The sequence below is a fragment of the Erythrolamprus reginae genome, chromosome 3 (genome assembly GCF_031021105.1).
Source record: "Erythrolamprus reginae isolate rEryReg1 chromosome 3, rEryReg1.hap1, whole genome shotgun sequence".
NCBI classification, from domain to species: Eukaryota; Metazoa; Chordata; class Lepidosauria; order Squamata; family Dipsadidae; genus Erythrolamprus; species Erythrolamprus reginae.
Window position 1 is genome coordinate 125,955,437 of NC_091952.1, and position 20,650 is coordinate 125,976,086.

The 20,650-nt window shown below is 39.7% G+C and overlaps 1 protein-coding gene across 1 annotated transcript in view; it reads left to right on the forward strand.

Annotated features, from left to right (window-relative positions):
• Positions 1 to 262: 262 nt before the first annotated feature.
• The window catches only part of BARHL2 (BarH like homeobox 2), an 87,089-nt gene continuing 66,701 nt past the window's right edge, over positions 263 to 20,650 (forward strand). Inside the window, 1 exon segment of the mRNA XM_070748574.1 lies at positions 263 to 461. Coding sequence (XP_070604675.1) covers positions 263 to 461 — 199 coding nt within the window.

Genomic DNA, 20,650 nt, shown 5'->3' on the forward strand with positions numbered 1-20,650 from the left:
AAAAAATGGAATCGACAATCGAGCAACATTACGCGATTAAGTTTTGTGCTAAACTGAAAGAATTTCTTGAGGAGACTAACAAAATGATTTGTGAGGCTTACGGGGACTCTGCTCTGTCCTACTCACAAGTTTTGAGGTGATTAAAGGCCTTTAAGGAGGGTCGGGAGAGATTCATGACGAACAACACTCAACCAGCAAAACTGACAACAATATGGCTCATGTTCGACAATTGTTGGACTCTGACCATTGATTGAGTATCAAGATGGTTGCCAATGAATTGAACTTGTCATGTACTGTTGTGTTTCATATTGTTACTGAAGATTTAGCGATGAGGAATGTGTGCACCAAGCTTGTGTCCAAGGTGTTGTCAGACGACCAAAAGACCAACCAAGCAGAAATTTCAAGTGAACTTTTGCAACGTATAGAAATTGAACATGATTATTTGGACAACGTCATCACTGGTGATGAAACCTGGGTTTTTGAATATGACCCAGAAACAAAACACCAAAGCTCTGAGTGGCATACCGACCAGTCCCCCAAGCCCCAAAAGGCAAGACTGAGCAAATCAAAAGTGAAAACAATGCTCATTGTCTTTTTTAACAGTAAAGGAGTGGTCTATAAGGAGTTTGTTCTTCAAGGACAGACAGTTAACACTGCCTACTATGTGGATGTGCTGGAAAGACTCCGAAAAAGGGTCATCAGGATGAGAAAAGACATCTCCGCTACCTGGATACTCCATCACAACACGCCTTGCCACAATGCGCTATGAGTCTGCAAGTTCCTGGCCAAACACCAGGTGCCAACGCTGCCCAACCCACCCTATAGTCCTGATGTTACCCCAGCAGACTTCTTTTTGTTCCCTCAGATTAAGGTAGCCCTGAAAGGAACCCATTTTTTGTCCATTAAAGAGATCCAATCAGCCATGACGAAGATCTTGCGAGAGGTCCCTGAAGACGCCTGCCAGGGCACATACCGGTCATGGCAGAGTCGCTGGAAAAAATGTGTATTATTTATTTATTTATTTATTTATTTAGATTTGTATGCCGCCCCTCTCCGCAGACTCGGGGCGGCTCACAGCATAACATAACAGTTTGTAACAAATCCAAATATAATTTAAAACATTTAAAAGAACCCCATTTTGTTAACAAGCATACACTCAAACATCCCATACATAAAATGTGCATGCCCGGGGGAGGTGTTTCAGTTCCCCCATGCCTGACGACAGAGGTGGGTTTTAAGAAGTTTACGGAAGGCAGGGAGAGTAGGGGCAGTTCTAATCTCTGGGGGGAGTTGGTTCCAGAGAGTCGGGGCCGCCACAGAGAAGGCTCTTCCCCTGGGGCCCGCCAACCGACATTGTTTAGTTGACGGGACCCGGAGAAGGCCCACTCTGTGGGACCTAATTGGTCGCTGGGATTCGTGCGGTAGAAGGCGGTCTCGGAGATATTCTGGTCCAGTGCCATGAAGGGCTTTAAAGGTCATGACCAACACTTTGAATTGTGACCGGAAATTGATCGGCAGCCAAGGACAGTATTTTGAAGAATTTTAAGTTTTTGTGCAAATCTGTTCAATAAATTACTTTAAAAAAATAATTGCATTAGTTTTGGAATGCACCCTGTGTAATGTTTTCACAGATTTTCACAGGTATAGGTATGTAGGTCTTGGTGTATTTGGATCTTTTCCCGAGTAAGATTGATAGAATCTTGGTGAAGTGTTGAAGAGGTCCCACTTGTCATCTTCAGGCTGGTGCTTTGGGCTTCATGCTAGGGTGAACATAGCACAAAGCCAAAAGCAGCAGCCTGAAGATGACAAGTGGGACCTCATTGAAATGTCACCAAGATTCTCTCTCTCTCTCTCTCTCTCTCTCTCTCTCTCTCTCTCTCTCTCTCTCTCTCTCTCTCTCTCTCTCTCTCTCTCTCTCTCTCTCTCTCTCTATATATATATATATATATATATATATATATATATATATATGTATATATGTATGTATATAAATGGCCCTGGGTTGGGCCAAGAGGCAAAAAAAGGAGCTGTGATGTTCCTTCAATACACCAGGGTGATTTGACACAAAAATATGTAACCCTTCCCTGGTGCAGAGCTGAAGGGATTGTATACTGTAGCCTAGAGGTTAATTCTCTGCCTTACAAGGCAAAGGTTGCAGGTTCAAGTCCCAGTGAGGGTATGGCTAGCTGATGAGGCCAAAATAAGGCCGAAATAGATCTTTCCTAGTCTCCCTTAATTTTCAAATTCAGCAAAAAACATATACAGGGTTATTGTATATTAGGGTTATTGTACTATGATTTGTAGCCTATTGGTTATTGTACAATAACCAGAGTCAATTTGGAGTTGCCTGGTGGCTATATTAAATAGATTAAATTAAACAAAATGAGGAGTAGGGATCAAGAGTCTTAGTTCTTGTAATTAAAAATCAGATGGGATCTCTGGAATGAGAATATTATTTGAAACTTATTTGTTAATTATGGGGTGCAATAGAAGAGGTGGAAGTTGGAACGTGTTTTCAGCATTTTATTCCTAGGCACGATCAGCAGAAAAAAGGGCCGGCAGGCTGCTGGGGTTCTTTTTTAAAGAGCTGCATCAACCTTGTCAGCCACTGACAGCAGTTTATTTTTCCCGCCGCTAAATTAGCCAGTCAGTGGTGGGTATGCAAATGGAGCTCTGCATATCACCATTGTTTTTATACTTTGAAAGTTTTACCAAGTTCACCTTATTTCCTTTTGGTTTATGGTGTTTGGGAATCATATATGGGAATCCGTATATGGATCTATTTGGGAATCCTCGGAGAGGGGTGGCATAGAAATCCAATTAATAAAATAAATTTACATATATATATATGAAGATTGTTCTGAGTTCGGATTTTGCCCTGTGTAATATATATATATTTAGATTCAAGGTCAGTTGTGAATGCTATTGTCTCAGTTCCAGGCGCTTCTCTATGAAAATCTTCCCTGTCTAGCATGGTCTCTTTCAAGGATCAGAAGTAGGGTGGATCATGGTGCACAAATTGTATCTTCCGTATCAAATATTGAAATCCCTCCCATAAGGAAAAAATGCATGCTGTTAAAATGAATCATTCAGGGTAAGAGAGGTATATGGTTGGCATTCCTAAGGTTGAAAAATAGAATAGGTAACCCATTTCATAAATAAATATCCTCATGACTAAACAATGATCTTTATGGTTGGCCAACTAACATCCAGAAAGTTTATAAAATGAACTAGCGGTGATGACATTTTCAGCACAATCACAAGGGAGGTATAGTAAAGCATAATAAGTAGTTAATGGTCATGTCTAGCAATAAAGAACAATATGCAGAATCCAAAGTAAAACAGCGCATTATCTAGTAACTATCAATTGTATTGTTCACATTGCTATTGGTAAAGACAAAAAGGAGAAAACTTTTCACTTTGAAAGTAACAAAGATATTTGGGCTTATTAGTTTAATTGGTTGTCTTAGTTTAATTTGTCTCATTTTGATATGATACAGAAGGAACAAGAGATGGGGAGAAAGACAGCAAAACAAAGTAGGGTATTCGTTTATTTTTAAAATAGCCAGTTCTGATGGAAAGAGGAAAATTAAAATTCCCAGGTTCTATCATCATTTCTTAAAATGGTGGTCCTGCTGTTCTTCCTCTCATAGATGTTGGTTAAAATGGCTTCTGATAGGAGAAAAGAGGGAAACTAATTCTAGCTATCAGTTTCCAGATCATGAAAGTAGGGGGTTTCTTCTTCTTCAGGTTGCTGGAAATTCAGCAATAGGATTTGATTGCATCATTGGGCGACCCATATTCCTTGCATGGTAAATAGACACTAGGTGTTACATACAGAGAGAGAGAGAGAGAGGGAGGGAGGGAGGGAGGGAGGGAGAGAGAGAGAGAGAGAGAGAGAGAGAGAGAGAGAGAGAGAGAGAGAATTTCTTTATTTGATTACCGGTATTTACTTGAGGTCTGTTCTGTCTGTCCAACTGTATTAGTATCATATTTCAATCCATTGGCTTTGGTTCCAAGTTCCTCAGATTTTCAGGTGCTCAGATAGGATGGATTTCACTTTTCTCTTTATCCAGAAAACATTACAATATGGAAAAAAACCCCATTCAAATATAATTGAATGATTTTTTTTCAAAATCTTAATAGGCTCCATAGTTTGCCAACTTCAGAGCTATGATCAACTAATGCGTTGTAATGCCTCATTTCAAATACTGTATCTCATATAAGCAAACTAAAACCTGTGGGAGTAAGTCACATAAAAAGTATGATCAGGCCTTGAATTTTAAAACTATAGAGGAGCAGAGAACAGATCTTTAAACCTTTGAGCCTAAATGGCAGTCTTTGCAATGCTCTGGAAGATTAAGATTTGCTAATCTTGAACCCAAAAAGTGCTTGAGGATACTGTTACAATCATCCTGTAAATAAATTACAGGAGCGTTTGGGGAATTAGATCTTGTTGAGAAGGTTTTACCTGGAGCGCATTTTTAACAGCTAAATTCAGGCAAGGGTTCCTCGTTGCCACCACTACCGGAACGGTTGCATGCGGAACCCCAAAACTACCAAAAATTGGCAAAATCTCCCGCAACCGAGCGTCCTTGTGCGAGATTTGGCTCCATTCATATGCATAGAAGCCAAATCTCTACCGGAACGCCATATTGAGCCATACCATTTCACTAAAAAGACAGATGACCGGAAACAAGATTTTTTAAGTCTGACTGCGTAATCAGGCAGCATTGTTTCTGGATGGAGATATTCTGATTGAAATATTTCTGTCAGAAACGCGAAATATTATTTAGTTTTCAGGATAAAGAAAGACTGAATTTGAAGAGGTGTGGATTTCAACTTCCAGAATTTTCCAGCCAGCATACTGTTGAAGACCACACATCTTTTAGCCACTTAGGTTGAGAAACACTGCTTCTTTAGTACATTGGCCAATTGGGAAATAGAAGTCTGGAATGTGAAGAAGCATAAAGATAGGTCCTCCCACCAAAAACTAAAAAACAAATGACTTCTGCATTCACACTTTGCCCAGAATTCTACTGTGCCTTGCTTATTTTTGGCTTAGGTGTAGTGGGAACTTAACCGTTGTGGTTTGTAAGTGCAGCCCATTGTAATTCACTCAGCAGACAATGGTTTCAACAGGCAAAATGTAATATCAAGAAATTGTTGACTCTTCCCCTTTCTGAAAACGTGGTTTCCAAAGGAACTTCACTTTCTGATATTTTATTAAAACTACCCTGTGTCCTTCCCCATTGTCACAATGGCAGCTAAAGCTGTTGGTCCGATAATTAGTTGCAGCTTAAAGGTCTGGGGTTGAGGGTTTTTGGTCTACCGTTCCATTGTTTATTTGATTATTTGTCTTTTGTATGCACTTAATTATGGACTGTGCCTTCTCTTGGCTATCAAAACGGATATATTTCTTTAATGTTTCAGAATGAGAAAGGGAATAGGGGAAGGCCTGTCAAACCCCAGGCCTTCTCCCGTGGTGCACATTATTAGAGTCTTTTTAGAGACAAGCAAATAATTTTGCTGTCATTGGTCTTGTTCAAATAGACTCTGTTTATTTATGCAATACACTTGGGGAAGGGTGTTGAAGGAAAGATCACCGGTGAGCAGCTGACACAGTAGCACACTCATCTGAAAACATTCTCAAACAATGCCCTGTCAGAGAGGGTTCACTTTAAGAAATATTGCTGATGGCACAGTTTGGGCTGCTGGCTCTCCTTCAACATGAAGCCAATTTATATTGTTCTGGTAGGGCAAGGTAGATGTAAAGTAAGGAAAAATTAGGCTTGTGTAACGGGGCACAGTGATCAAACTGCAAAAATGACAAAAGTAGAAAGGAAAACCTAGTTTTGCAATGGACTAACCAGACCAGAGATGGGTTCCTCCCAGTGTGCCCCGTGTGCTGCTCTGATAGTGGCCCACTGATTGCATGATTTGTGCACGACAGCTCCGGTGACGTCTTTGCCGGTTCGAGCACAGCGCCATCTTTCCCCCCAGTTTTCAGCTCGTTTTTTGCTCCCTGAGCATGTGCAGAAGGAAAACCATCCCCCTGCACATGCAAGGAAGCAAAATCACATGAGGGGTGTTAGTACATGGTACATAACCTACTTTGGGGTTGCCATATAGTAAACTAAAAATGTTGGTCTATGAAAGTAAAGACTGTATCTTTAAGAACTTTGACTGGTTGCCCATAAGAGGGCGCCACCACCCGTTCCCTTTGGGGAGAATTACTTTGAGATATCTTTGCTTGTGAGTCATATTATTTTAGCTGTGTGCGGTTTGTAATCTATTGTTAATATTGTTGTATATTTGTAAATAATAAATTGGTTTTTTTTTAAATATACTTTATTAATTTATACAAAAAGGAATAAAACAGGGGGAAAGGGGGATGGGAGTATAGAAAAAGAAAAGTGGGAGGGGAGTGGGGTAAACAGTATTGTTATATCACAGCTTATATATATTATTGTATATACATTTCAAGTATTTGTCCATATGTTAATATTTCGTATTCAGAGTTCTTATTTAAATATCTTATAGCTGTAATATTTGATAATCCAACAGTAATGTGGGAAAAGAAAGGGTAGAAAGGGAGAAAAGGGAGAAAAGGGAGAAAAAAAGAGAGAAGAAAGAAAGAAAGAAGAGAGAGATAGAGAGAGGAGAAGTAGTACCTGCAAGCAAGCAGGCGTTTGGATTGTGACGACTTAGATGGATTATATTTGTTGTTTTTGTTAGTGAAATTTAATCATAGGTTGTAATATTAGTAGATTTCTAATAATTATCAAGTGGATTGAACTCAGACAGGGATTGAATTATTTTTGATCCGATTTTTGGTTATACATATCTTTATTTTGGTTTATATTAAGCGATTTTGGTTATTTTTCGCTTTGTCATCTTTAGAGTTGGATAGCCATCTGAACCATTTCTCCCAGGCCTTGTAGAACTCTGAATCATTTTTGTTTTGAATTTCCATTGTTATTTTTGTTAGTTCGGCACATTCCATAATTTTACTAATGATGGTTAGGTTTGTCGGAATGTCTTCTTTTTTCCAGCGTTGTGCATATGTTAGTCTGGTGGCCGTTAGTATTTGGATAGTGAGGTATCTGTCTTCTTTACTTAATTTCTGTCTAAAAATGCCCAGAAAAAATAACTCTGGTTTAATTATGATCTTTGTCAATATGACTTGGTCCATTATATGACTTGGTCCATTATTCTTTTAATTATGTAAATAATAAATTGTTAATACTAAGTCTGAGTCTTTATCTGGCTAACCTGCATTATCTATACCACTGCAATAATTCTGCTGTTTGTATGTCGAAGGTCTCGCATGGATCTGCACCAGGACATACTAACAAGGGGACTCACGCATGTGTGAAATGTCACAATGCGCACATGCAGTGCACCGGTAGAAAGGTAAGAGGAACTTGCCCTGAACCAGGCCCTGAATCTTCAGTGTCTCCCCCCTCCCCCAATAAGATGACAAAAAGTGTATGGCACAATTTTGTTGATTCCACGTAAAGAAACCTTTGTCAAGATGTGTTGTTTTTAATTCCCAGAACCCATCAAAGGCCAGGACTGGGAATTCTGAAAAGTGAAGTGAATATATTTTGATAGGATTTAGGCCAGGGAAGATTGAACTGGATTTTATTCCAGCTGAGGTGGCGACCTTATTAGTTAAGAAGATCTCTAGTAACTACTTTTATTTGTTATGGTAATTAACTATCTTTTAAAAATAAAAACAACTGCTTGCTATGTTTTCCTGCTGCTGTTTGGTCTATTAAATTGTAGAGGGATGTTTGTAATGAGTTTTTGTGTGTGTTCTAGACATTTAGCAGTCTTTATAATGGTATTTATGACTGTGTTTCCATGCTTATGTAACAAAAACACGATGGCTAACTAACTTGCACTTTAGAGTTCAGAAACATTTCAAGAAGTTCTGTGAGATCATTTTCACTCATAACTTCAAGTCCATATTTAGAAAGTGCAAGATTGGGAAAATAATTCACCTTCATTATTTATTTTCTGTGAAAATGTCATATAGCCATATGTTTAAAAAAGAAAACCATGGCTTAATATTTTTAAGAGCCTCTAATTCTGATCAGAGGTACCAGGGGACTTTGGTATAAAGATCCAGAGTCCCCAAGCCATGGAATTTATTAATATTTATTTATTATATTTATATGCTGATATCATATTGCTATCCAGAATGACTGAACAATCCTCACATAGGGTTGGTTGATCACATTGTAAAGGAAGTAAAATCATACATATTACTGTTTCAAGAAGGGAGGCATATGATCATTAAGTTCAAAGATCATTACATGACTTAAGTATGCCACTGGGTCAAATAAAGTTTTTTCAGGGGGATTAGTCTCTCCCACGGGCAGCATTTAAATGACACAAATGTAAAGGATACATTTCATCACAAAGATGAAATTATTATTTGAAGAACCATTATACACAGGTTTCAGTAAATTCACATTGACGGGATGCCATTCTTTTTCTTATTCTTATTTTCCTGGCTCTTAGGACTTTGCAATAAGTTTCAGTAGACATACTGGATATCTGGGAGATTGGCTTTCAGTCCTCTGTCCAACTTCAGCTGAAAAAAAAAGATATTTTAACTGATAACCTTCCAGTTTTACCCCTTTCTGAGAATTTAAATCTTTTCAATAGAAAGCACAGATATCCCTTATAATGACTTTAAAAAGCCCATTAGCCTTCCTTTCGGTTTCTCAGATGGAATTATTGAGTTTAAAGGAGCAGATTTTTAAGGTTTGACTGCTAAGGAGGTGTTTCCTTGTCTTTTCATTAAGAATAAATTCAGCCCAAGGGTGCAGTGTGGCTTGGCAAATAGCATTATAATAGTCAGAGAATATTGCTTACTGGAAGCCTGAATTAATGATTAAATTTAAGGTATGCAGTGTTCACATAATGCAAGAAGATCATTATGCGTGTGTGTGTACGTATACATGGTGCTGAAGATCCAACTGCTAATTATTGTATGAATTTTTAAATGTAAATGTACTGTAAATTTTGTAGAGTACCAGTGTGACCTTATGGAGTAGAAGGAAAAGTTGACAGGGGGCCTGTAATTATAAGATGGTGAAGAAATGCTGTAATTATTTACTATTTTTAGGCCCAGTGTGCATAGCCTCTTAATTTGCATAAGCTTTAGACATTCACACGTTTTCTGCCTTAGCTCGGGGATGATAAATTCTTCTTCCCCTGAAAGAGGAAGACAGTTTCCACAAGAAGTTGGCCAACTGGGAGCCTGATTATAATGAACAACAAAATTGTTGGTGGCAGCTTTACCAAATAATAATAATAAAATAAAATAAAAGATGGGGAGAGTTTATTTAGATAAAATTGGTTCTAAACCAAGATTCAAAACAACCCCTCCTCTGGATCTTGAAAACTTGCGATTTGCTTTTAGAGAATTGACTAAATTATCGCTGTGGCTAAAGCATTAGCTTAATATAAAGTGGGAGGTGGGAAAGGGGGGGGAAAAAACCAGGAAGAAAAAGCCCACAGCTCCCTGGTAATCTATTTATCACGTGTAGAGGTTGATTATGACAGTATGTTCTTATTAGGGATGAATATTTTGTGCTCATTAAGCTTACCCCCTTGAGTACGCAAAGGATATAAAGTGTATTTTCTTTTTTCTTTTTTCCCCAGCAAGTACCATACACTGTCTTGCTGCTTTTCCTTCTTAGGAAGAAGTGGCTCAGCCCATCTGGAAGCATCAGCTCACTTCCCAAGGAATATAGAGGACTGGGGTGAAATTCAACCACTTTGGCTCGGCTCGAGAGGGCGGTAGGGATGATTTGAATCGGTTTGCAGAGCTGGTAAAAATTGCCCCGGTTGGCCCTGCCCATGCCCGCCCGCTCGCCACTCACCTCTTCCGGCCAACTCCACCATGAATCTGATTGAATCTAACTTCAATGCCCAGATGGCTAGAAACAGATAATAGGACTGCACTGGGGATGCTCTCAAGCAGCCACATCAATTTCCCTATATATTATTATTATTATTATTATTATTATTATTATTATTATTATTAATTAGATTTGTATGCCGCCCCTCTCCATAGACTCGGGGCAGCTCACAACAGCAATAAAACAATTCATGATAAATCTAATAATTTAAAAACATTTTAAAAAACCCCGTTATTAAGCAGACATACACACAGACATACCATACATAAACTGTATAGGCCCGGGGGAGATATCTCAATTCCCCCATGCCTGATGGCAAAGGTGGGTTTTAAGGAGTTTACAAAAGGCAAGGAGGGTGGGGGCAGTTCTAATCTCCGGGGGGAGCTGGTTCCAGAATGTCGGGGCCACCACAGAGAAGGTCTTCCCCTGGGACCCGCCAAATGACATTGTTTAGTCGACGGGACCCGGAGAAGGCCAACTCTGTGGGACCTAATCAGTTGCTGGGATTCGTGCGGCAGAAGGCAGTCCCGGAGATATTCTGGTCCAGTGCCATGAAGGGCTTTATAGGTCATAATCAACACTTTGAATTGTGACCGGAAATTGATCGGCCCACCAATGCAGACTGTGGAGTGTTGGTATAACATGGGCGTACCTATATATATGTATATTATTTATTATTTATTTATTAATTGGACTTTTATGCCACCCCTCTCCAAGGACTCGGGGCGGCTCACAACATATACTAAAACAATGTATAACATCCTAAATCCAGTTAATTTAATATGAAACCTAAAACATCTAAAATCACAGATAGGGGTGAAAACAAACTCTATTCAGCTGTCAGCTCTTGTCTACTTTATTAGGCGCACAGAAACTCCTGTTAACCCCGAGGTTACGAGGATGCTGGGACATGTAGTTTAATAACAAGCGGGAAAGCGCCAGGTTGGGGAAAGCTAGTAGATCGGTTAGGGGCCAAATTCAAAAAAGACGATATACCAATTATTATACATAAAACATTTAAAAAGGTACACAAATACTTACATAAGAGCAATAATAATAATAATAATAACAATAATAATAATTTATTTAAATTTACAGGCCACCCATCTCTTAATGGACCCAGGGTGGTGTACAGCAATAAGAGTCTTATTGCTTTTATGTAAGTATTTATGTACCTCTTTTATTGTTTTGTATATAATAATTGATATATCTTCTTTTCGTAGGTCGTTAGGGCAAAGACGTGACATTGACTTGGCCACACCCAGCCACCCAGTCACATGACCACCAAGCCACGTCCACCAAGCCACACCCACAGAGCTGGTAGGGGAAAGAAATTAAATTTCACCCTTGACAGAGGAAGCAATAGTTGAATATTGAGAAATTACTAGAGTCTTTGGGGCAGAGGAAGAGAGAACTGACTGGGCCTTACAAGATAGAAAGGGTCCCGTGCAAAATAGGGACCAGAGTTTCAAATCACCAATTAGATGGATTCCTTTCAAAATGGGCAGTCACACTCATGCTTAAAATATAATTCTGAGGGATATTTTGCTTTTCCCAATTGCATCCAACTTAATGTACCACTAGTTGATTAAAGGTGACTACTAATATGTCACCCATGCTCTGAGTCTTCGGAGAGGGGCAGCATACAAATCTAATAAATAAATTAGATGCTTAGCTGTTGTTTTGAGAAGACAAACACGAGTGAAAAGTCTAATAAAGAATAACCAGAGGTACATTTTTGAGACCAAATTCATTTCAAGTTTAAGCAATTTACAGAAAAATGCAAAGGAACTAACATTAGAAAGGAAGAATTTGTGGGATTGACTGTATGTTTTAATCTTTTCACTTCTTTGACTACAGAATAATCTGAAGGAAGCAGATAATTTGATTGCATCACCAATATTCTTGATTTTTATTATTAATTTTACTTATGGACCTTGTCTTGATATTATACTTTATATAGAGAAGGTTAGAAAAGGAAAATGGAAACAAGTCTAGTTTTTAATAATACAGTGGTACCTCATCTTACGAACGCCTCTTCTAACGAACTTTTCAAGATACGAATCCGGTGTTTAAGATTTTTTTGCCTCTTCTTCCGAACTATTTTCACCTTACGAACCCAAGCAGCTGCTGCTGGAATGAAGGGGTTTCTTTTTTCCCCCTTTTTTGAAGAAAGAAAAGGGAGGGGCTGCTTGCAGTAGGAAAGATTTTGCAGAGAACAACGTGCTTGCAAAGGCACTGAAAGGATGTCTTTTTAAGAAAGAAAAGGGAGGAGGGAGGGGCAGCTTGGGGGAGGAAAATTTTTGCAGAGAACAACGTGCTTGCAAATGCACTGAAACGGTGTCTTTTGAAGAAAGAAAAGGGAAGGGCAGCCCCCTTGCCTTTTTTCCTTCCCACTCACCCTTTAGCCTAGCCTTGCTTCTTCCACTCGCCCCCTTTAGCTGCTCCTCCCTGCCTTCTGTTCACCTCCCTTCTAAAGTTTGGGATTTTCCTGAAGGATTTGCAAGCATTATTTGTTTTTACATTGATTCCTATGGGAAATATTGTTTCATCTTACGAACTTTTCACCTTACGAACCTCCTCCTGGAACCAATTAAGTTCGTATGATGAGGTACCACTGTATTAGCTTTCCCCCAGAATTTGTAATTTTGTGTGCAGCCCAAATATATTATCAGGAAGTATAATGAAAATTACTAATATTTAGAAATATGTAAGCTATGTAGAGCCATTTATTGAAGGGAAGGGGAAAAAAGGAGATAAAGAATTGGCACTAAGAAAGCCTTTCCCATGGAAGAGTGGTACAAAATTCATTCTCAATTATTTTCCAACCGCATCGCCCTCCCTTATTGGCTAACAGAGCCACAAGGCATGATGCCAAAGGAGTTAACAGTCTGGCAGGTTTTTTGTTTTGGTTTTTTCAAAAAAAAAATCTGATCCAAAGAATGTGTGACAGGCCTTTTGCACCATATGGTACCCAAGAGTTAATCCGAGGAAGGAGGGTGGACACCTAGGGAGACTTATGTTGAAATGCCATTTAGAAGAGAAACGTGAACTTATGATGGCAAAAATCCAGAAGTCTAAACAAGCAAGGCTAGGGAGCCAAGAGGCAGGAAGTAAGGGGGGGAGACATAGGATTTAACAGGCTGCATTTCGGAAAGCTTATCAGAATTTAGTTTCCCTTTGCTTTCTTCACTGCACTCCTGGAAAGGAACAACCTTGTTACCAAACTGCAGATTATATTACTCCGAGAGGGGAGTCTCCAACTGGCGTCAGTTCACGGGGCTCAGTGGTTGGTCAGAGGACGGTAGATTTTTTTCCTAATGAGATTGACAGCACACTCGCCCGGCAGCTCAGCTGGATGGGATGATTGGCCATGAAAGCACTGCTACCCCGTCAGCTTTTACAGAAGCAAACTGAGCTTGGACTCCTCTGAACATCAGACGCTGTGCGAGTTAGTTCTGCATTCAGCCTGGCTAGAAGCCAGCCACTGACCCAACTGGGAAAGAGGGCCCTTCACATTCAGATTTGGGTTCTGCAGAGGCGGCTTTCCCTGGCATGTTGACAGGGCGATTGGCCACCTGGAAATAGGAGTTTTCATCAGTCTTCTTAACCAGCAATAAACCTAAACGGGGGAGTTAACTGACCCTGGTGATGTGGTCATTTGGTATCTTTTTGGGAGAATGTATTAATGTATCTAATCAGATTTATGGGAACAACTTTATGTTTACAAGATGATGATGATGTACCGTATTTTTCAGAATATAAGATGCATCTTAGTTTTGGGGGAGGATAATAAGGGGGAAAAAATCTGCCTACCAGGTATTCATCTGGCTAGCATCCTTAGTCTAGTCAGCTTCAGCACATTATTTTATCCCCTGGTTAGGGCTTTTAAAAAAACTTTATTTTGAGAGAGTAACAATGAAAGAGCTTGCAAGCCAGTAAGAGCTGGGAACATCATTAGCACCTGGAAAGAAACATTCGGAGCAAGTAGAGAAATGGAAAAAACCCTGCACAGACTTAGGGCTTGAAAAACATTCTGCTTTGCAGAGGGTATCAATGAAAGAGCTTGCCAGTCGGTAAGAGCTGGAAACATTGTTAGTTCCTGGTTTTCGGCTGGAAAGAAACATTCGGAGCAAGTAAAGCAATGAAAAAACAACCCTACTAAGACGGGGTTTGGAAAACATTCTTTGCAGAGAGTAATAATGAAAGAGCTTGTAAGCGGGTAAGAGCTGGGAACATCGTTAGCACCTGGTTAGGGCTGGAAAGAAACATTTGGAGCAAGTTAGACCAATGAAAAGAAAAACCTGCAAAAAAATAGGGCTTGGAAAACATTCTTTGCAGAGACTAACAATGAAATAGCTTGCAAGCTAGTAAGAGCTGGGAACATTATTAGCACATGGTTAGGGCTGGAAAGAAACATTCGGAGCAGGTAGAGAATGAAAAAAAACCAACAACTACAAAGATATGGTTTGGAAAACATTCTATGCAGAGAGAAACAAGGAAAGAGCCTGCAAGGTAAGAGCTGAGAAGATCATTCGCAGCTAGTTAAGGCTGAAAAACAACCTACATGCAGAGTATAAGATACACCCAAATGATCAGCCTCTTTTAGGGGGGGTGGGGAAGGGTTTAATAGTTCAAAAAATATGGTAATATTGAATGGCAGTCCAGAGCTCTTCCCAAAGAAGAGACATATGTGGATAACCAGTGGGGTGACACCTCCCTTTCATTTCCCCACTAAATAACTACTGGATAATTAACAATAACTAAATAAGTATTTTCCTAAAAATAAATGACTGTCATTTTTCATGTAAAGAAAAATAAAGAGTTGTGCCCTTGGAGGCAGTATTGAAATGGGGACAACTCTCTAATCCTTAAGCAAAGCCTCATAAGCAAATGATTTTTGATTTCATAGAAAATGATTACGTATATATCCATAAATGATTATGATGATGAGGTGCATGTCTACAGTATATATCTATATCAATGTCTATGTCTATATTTATATCAATATTTTTCTATATCTATCTATCTCTACATCTACATCTGCATTTAGTAGATGTAGATGCGCTTCAATACACCATTGATTGATTTGTAAGTTAGTTAGTTAGTTCTGATTTCTTTCTAAGTTAGTTAGTTCTGACAAACAGAAGCACCAAGCAAGAGGCCCTCCATAAAAACCAAACAAACCCACTGAAATTATCATCTCAATGTCAGAGAACAATATATATGGGCCTGTGTCCACTAATGTATCCCAATATTTCTCATGGGCTAGATGAAATCATAATAATCATAATAATCATAATAATCATAATAATCATAATAATCATAATAATCATAATAATCATAATAATCATAATAATCATAATAATCATAATAATCATAATAATCATAATAATCATAATAATCATAATAATCATAATAATCATAATAATCACAATCATCACAATCATCACAATCATCACAATCATCACAATCATCACAATCATCACAATCATCACAATCATCATAATCATCATAATCATCATCATAATTTATTAGATTTGTATGCCACCCCTCTCCAAAGACTCGGGGCGGCTTACAACATAGCAATAATACAATATATTACAAATCTAATAATAAAATTTAAAAGTCATTTTAAAAACATTTATATAAAAAACCAGCGTCATAAAATCACCAATTACACAATCGTATACATTCAACCCAGTTAATCATACAATACAGGTCAGAAAGCACAACGGAGAGGGGAGGTAATCATCCCCACTCCTGGCAACAGAGGTGAGTCTTCAGCATTTTACGGAAGGCGAGGAGGGTGGGGGCTGTTCAAATCTCCAGAGGGAGTTGATTCCAGAGCGCCGGGGCCACCACAGAGAAGGCTCTTCCCCTGGGTCCCGCCAACCAATATTGTTTAGTCGATGGGACCCAGAGAAGGCCAACGCTGCTGGGATTCAAGCGGCAGAAGTCGGTCCCGTAGCTAGGTTTTAATTGCTCTCCTGAAACCCAGAAGGCCTGTCAAACCCTATCTTGGATTTATGGATAGATGGGAGCTGGAGGAAGTTGACCATGTTCAAAATGATTGGATGAGAAGACATTCCTAGAGAGAAATGGATCTGGAGCCCTGTTGGCCCTCAAAGGTGACAATCAGTACCTTGAACTGCACCCGGGAGCCAACCAGCAGTCAACGCAACTCCAGAGCAGAGAGGTCATTGGAGTGTAACTGCAAACACCCATCACAGCTCAGGCTGCCACATTTGACCCAGCTGCAGCTTACAAATACTTTTCAAGGGCAGCCCCATGTTAACTGGTGTGTTAACAGTTGTCAAATACGATTATCTGTGTTTTTGAAATTCTGAGGAATGATTGCCATGATGCACTTCACAATGGGATGCCTATGAAGAGAAAGCCTATGCAGCTTGCCGGCTGATAAAACATGGAAAGGAAGAATCACATTCAGCCCGCTCATTGGCATCCCCTTCGACTCAATCCAGGACCATAGAGCAAAGGGCTTATGAGCGATTTTATATTCCACTCTCCCTGTAGGAATAGCACTATCAGTTGCAATATGACCGGCTCATTTTAACTTACCCTGAATGGATATATTCAGTTGCTAGGAGAAACTGACATTTTGGAATGATCTTTCCCAGGAGGTTAAAAACAGCATTTCCCTTGATAGCTACGCCAAAGTCTGTTAAATTATCTTGCTCTTATAGACACGGTAGTCCTTCGGGTTCGAAGAAGACACTGTTGAGAAGCTCATCTGTGGACACGGAGTAGTTCTGTAGTCTCAGTCTGGAAGACAGATTCTAGCACAAATTAAGGCACTGGGAGTCCATTGCTGTAATAACTATGAGTGTTATTCTAGGACAGTGTTTCCCAACCTTGGCAACTTGAAGATATCTGGACTTCAACTCCCAGAAGTCCCCAGCCAGCATTTGCTGGCTGGGGAATTCTGGGAGTTGAAGTCCAGATATCTTCAAGTTGCCAAGGTTGGGAAACACTGTCCTAGGATGCTGCCCATTGTTTTCGCCAGTGCTTGTCTTCAAAGCTGGTGGTGGCTCCATAGCACAAGCCTTGCCAGCAGGTTGTGCTACAGCTGCAGCTTCTAGTTTCTTTGGCTGGATGTCATAGTAGTGAAGGGTTTCTTTCACCATGTCGTTGTAGCACTTGCAGCCTCAAGGCGCTATCTTTGTAGTACTAGCAACCTTGAAACCTCATCCCAGACTTCAATATACTACACAGCGACTGGTGAGGCACACAGAAATCATCTATTCTGATAATTTCATCTGGGCTGTGATAACACTGGTCAACACAAAAAAATAATCAGCAAAGCTAATATGTCTTTTTTATGGAGTTTGATGTGCCGATTCCAAAAATATGCTTAATTTTGCTCTATCACATAAAGTTTCTGATATAGAAGCTTTACTGTTATTATGTTATTTCTACATTTTCAATGTACAGTGATACCTCGTCTTACAAATCACTCATCATACAAACTTACCAGTTGCAAATTCTTTCAGGGTTTAAGATTTTTTTGCCTCTTCTTCCAAACTATTTTCACCTTACAAACCCAAGCCGCCACCACTGGGATGCCCCGCCTCCGGACTTCTTTTGCCAGCGAAGCGCCCATTTTTGCACTGCTGGGATTTCCCTGAGGCTCCCCTCCATGGGAAACACCACCTCTGGACTTCCATGTTTTTGTGATGCTGCAGGGGAATCCCAGCAGCGCAAAAACGGGTGCTTTGCTGGCAACGGAAGTCTGGAGGTGGGGTTTGCCAGTAAAGCACCCGTTTTTGCGCTTCTGGGATTCCCCTGCAGCATCACAAAAACACAGAAGTCTGGAGGTGGGGTTTCCAATGGAGGGGAGCCTCAGGGGAATCCCAGCAGTGCAAAAACAGGCGCTTTGGCTGACAAAAGGGGTGAGTTTTGGGCTTGCACGCATTAATCGCTTTTCCATTGATTCCTATGGGAAACATTGTTTTGTCTTACAAACTTTTCACCTTACAAACCTCGTCCCAGAATCAATTAAGTTCGTAAGACAAGGTATCACTGTATGTGGTAATTACTGTTTTCATAATGTCGGCAGTATATTTCCTATAACTTATAATAATGATGCTTCTCTGGAAACTATACCTGCTACAGAAAAACTATATACATTTTTAAAATCAGAACAAAAAATGATTCAGAAAAGTACAAGGTCAACTGCGATGATTACAAAAATATTTTTGTAGACCTGTGTAATCAGGGGGTCAAGGTTCCAAGTAATAGCCCCATAGGAAGCAGAACTCCGAGGCAGATAGATTCCTCAAATAACTTTTTAAATTGGAGATATCATATTGGCACAAACTGATGAAAACCAACTCTGAAAGTTCCCATGGTTTTCACCTGATTAAAAAGTGAAATTTCCCCTTTCCCCAAACAATTAGTCATGTTGTCCAATCAAGCTGCTGGATGGTTTGCCTGATTACTTGACCCCTCCTTCTCCAGCCACCTGTTCGAATGTCCTTGGTTCTCACAGGAAACTAATTTGTTTTGGCTGCAAAACTCCCATCTAACTATGCTCTCCCTCCCTATCCCTTCTTCGCACTGTGGCAACCCTGAAGCCTCCAAAATGGCTGCAGCCAGGTTCACTTCAGGGTTGACATAGGGACTCAATGTTGGACTCTTAATGTTGGATTCTGTATGATCCTAGATCTCCAGATTGAAGATACATGCCAAGGATGGCATGGAGAGCCTGTGTCTGAAATTTCTCCAGTTGTTTGATGTGCCTTCTATACAGAGTCCATTACAGGTGTATTATTTTCATGAGAATTGCATTGAAATAAGAACACCGATACATACATATCTGAAATAAGTTGGAGAAAGAATAAATTGCTGGATAATGAGGAGACCAAATGGATTGGGTTGGAGTATATGGTAACTATTGATTTGGGATTTTTTTAGGATATAGTCATTAAGGCTGCTGATCACAGGTGGGTTTCAGCAGGTTCTGACTAGTTCTGGAGAATTGGAAGCAGAAATTTTGAGTACCGTATTTTTCAGAGTATAAGATGCACCTTAGTTTTGGGGGAGGATAATAAGGGGGAAAAATCTGCCTACCAGGTATTCATCTGGCTAGCATCCTTATTTTATTATTTTATCCCCTGGTTAGGGCTTTAAAAAAACTTCATTCTGAGAGAGTAACAATGAAAGAGCTTGCAAGCCAGTAAGAGCTGGGAACACCATTAGCATCTGGAAAGAAACATTCGGAGCAAATAGAGCAATGGAAAAAAACTTGCAAAGACTTAGGGCTTGAAAAACATTCTTCACAGAGAGTAACAATGAAAGAGCTTGCAACTGGTAACAGCTGGGAATATTGTTAGCATAGGGCTGCATATAAACTTAATCAGAGCAAGTTAGAGCAATGAAAAAACCCCTGGAAAAGGCTTGGAAAACATTCTTTGCAGAGAGTAACAATGAAAGAGCTTGCAAGCCAGTAAGAGCTGGGAACATTGTTAGCACCTGGTTAGGGCTGGAAAGAAAAATTCGGAGCAAGTGAGAATGAAAAAACCCAGGGTTTTTTCCCTACAAAGATAGGGTTTGCAACCCTGTCTGTGAGGGTTCCAAACAGGGTTACTCGTAGAGAGTAACAATGAAAGAGCTTGCAAGCTGGTAAGAGCTGGGAACATTGTTAGCACCTAGCTAGGGTTGGAAAAAAACTTATTCAGAGCAAGTTAGAGCAATGAAAAAACCCCTGCAAAGACTTAGAGCTTGGAAAACATTCTTCGTAGAGAAAAACAATGAAAGAGTCTGCAAGGTAAGAGCTGGGATGATTGTTAGCAGCTAGTTAGGGCTGAAAAAAGAAAGCTACATTCAGAGTTTAAGATGTGCCCAAATTATCAGGCTCTTTTAGAGAGGAATAAGGTGCATCTTATACTCAGAAAAAATAGTTCAGAAAACCAATAAATACCACCTCTGACAGACCCAGCCAGCCCCCATCTATTCTCTGCCTCCAGAGTCCCAGGTGATCGGGAGGAAATGGGGATTTTGTAGTATCCTTCCACTGCCACACTCACCCAGCCACACCCACCAAGTCATGCCTACAGAACCAGTAGTAAAAAATTTGGAATCCCACTATTGCTACGGTTTTTAAAAAAAATGTAGTCAGAATGATGAACGCAATCATGTGTACAACAAACTCTGTATATAGACACCATGGAGCATTCATACAACACCACAGTGTCAGTAGACAAAGGGCATCAGTCTGATTTATCTTGATCCTGCCCACATACCACTAATTGCAATCAGTCTCTTCCTTTTTATCCTGCCTTTATTATTTTTATAATTAACTCAAGGTAGCCAACACATCTAACACTCCTCCTTCTATTTTCTTCACAATAAACAACCTTGGGAGGTGAGTTGGGCTGAGAGAGTGACTGGTCGAAAATCATGAGTTGTCTTTCACGCCTCAAACAGGACTAGAACTCACACTTTCCTGGTTTTCAACCCTGTGCCTTAACTCCTAGATCTTTTGATCTGATTGAACTCAAAAAAAGTCATATAAGGAGTTGCTTTTGAAATCCCTTCACCAGGAGGTTTCATGCATTGCTTTTATTTGGAAATTATATGTATTATTTCTAGAAAGAATGGTTCCCATTTCCTTCCAGTATTTTAAAAAATGTATTTCTTCAATGATCGATTCCTCCAAGTCGCCTAGGCTGGGCCTAATTAAAAAG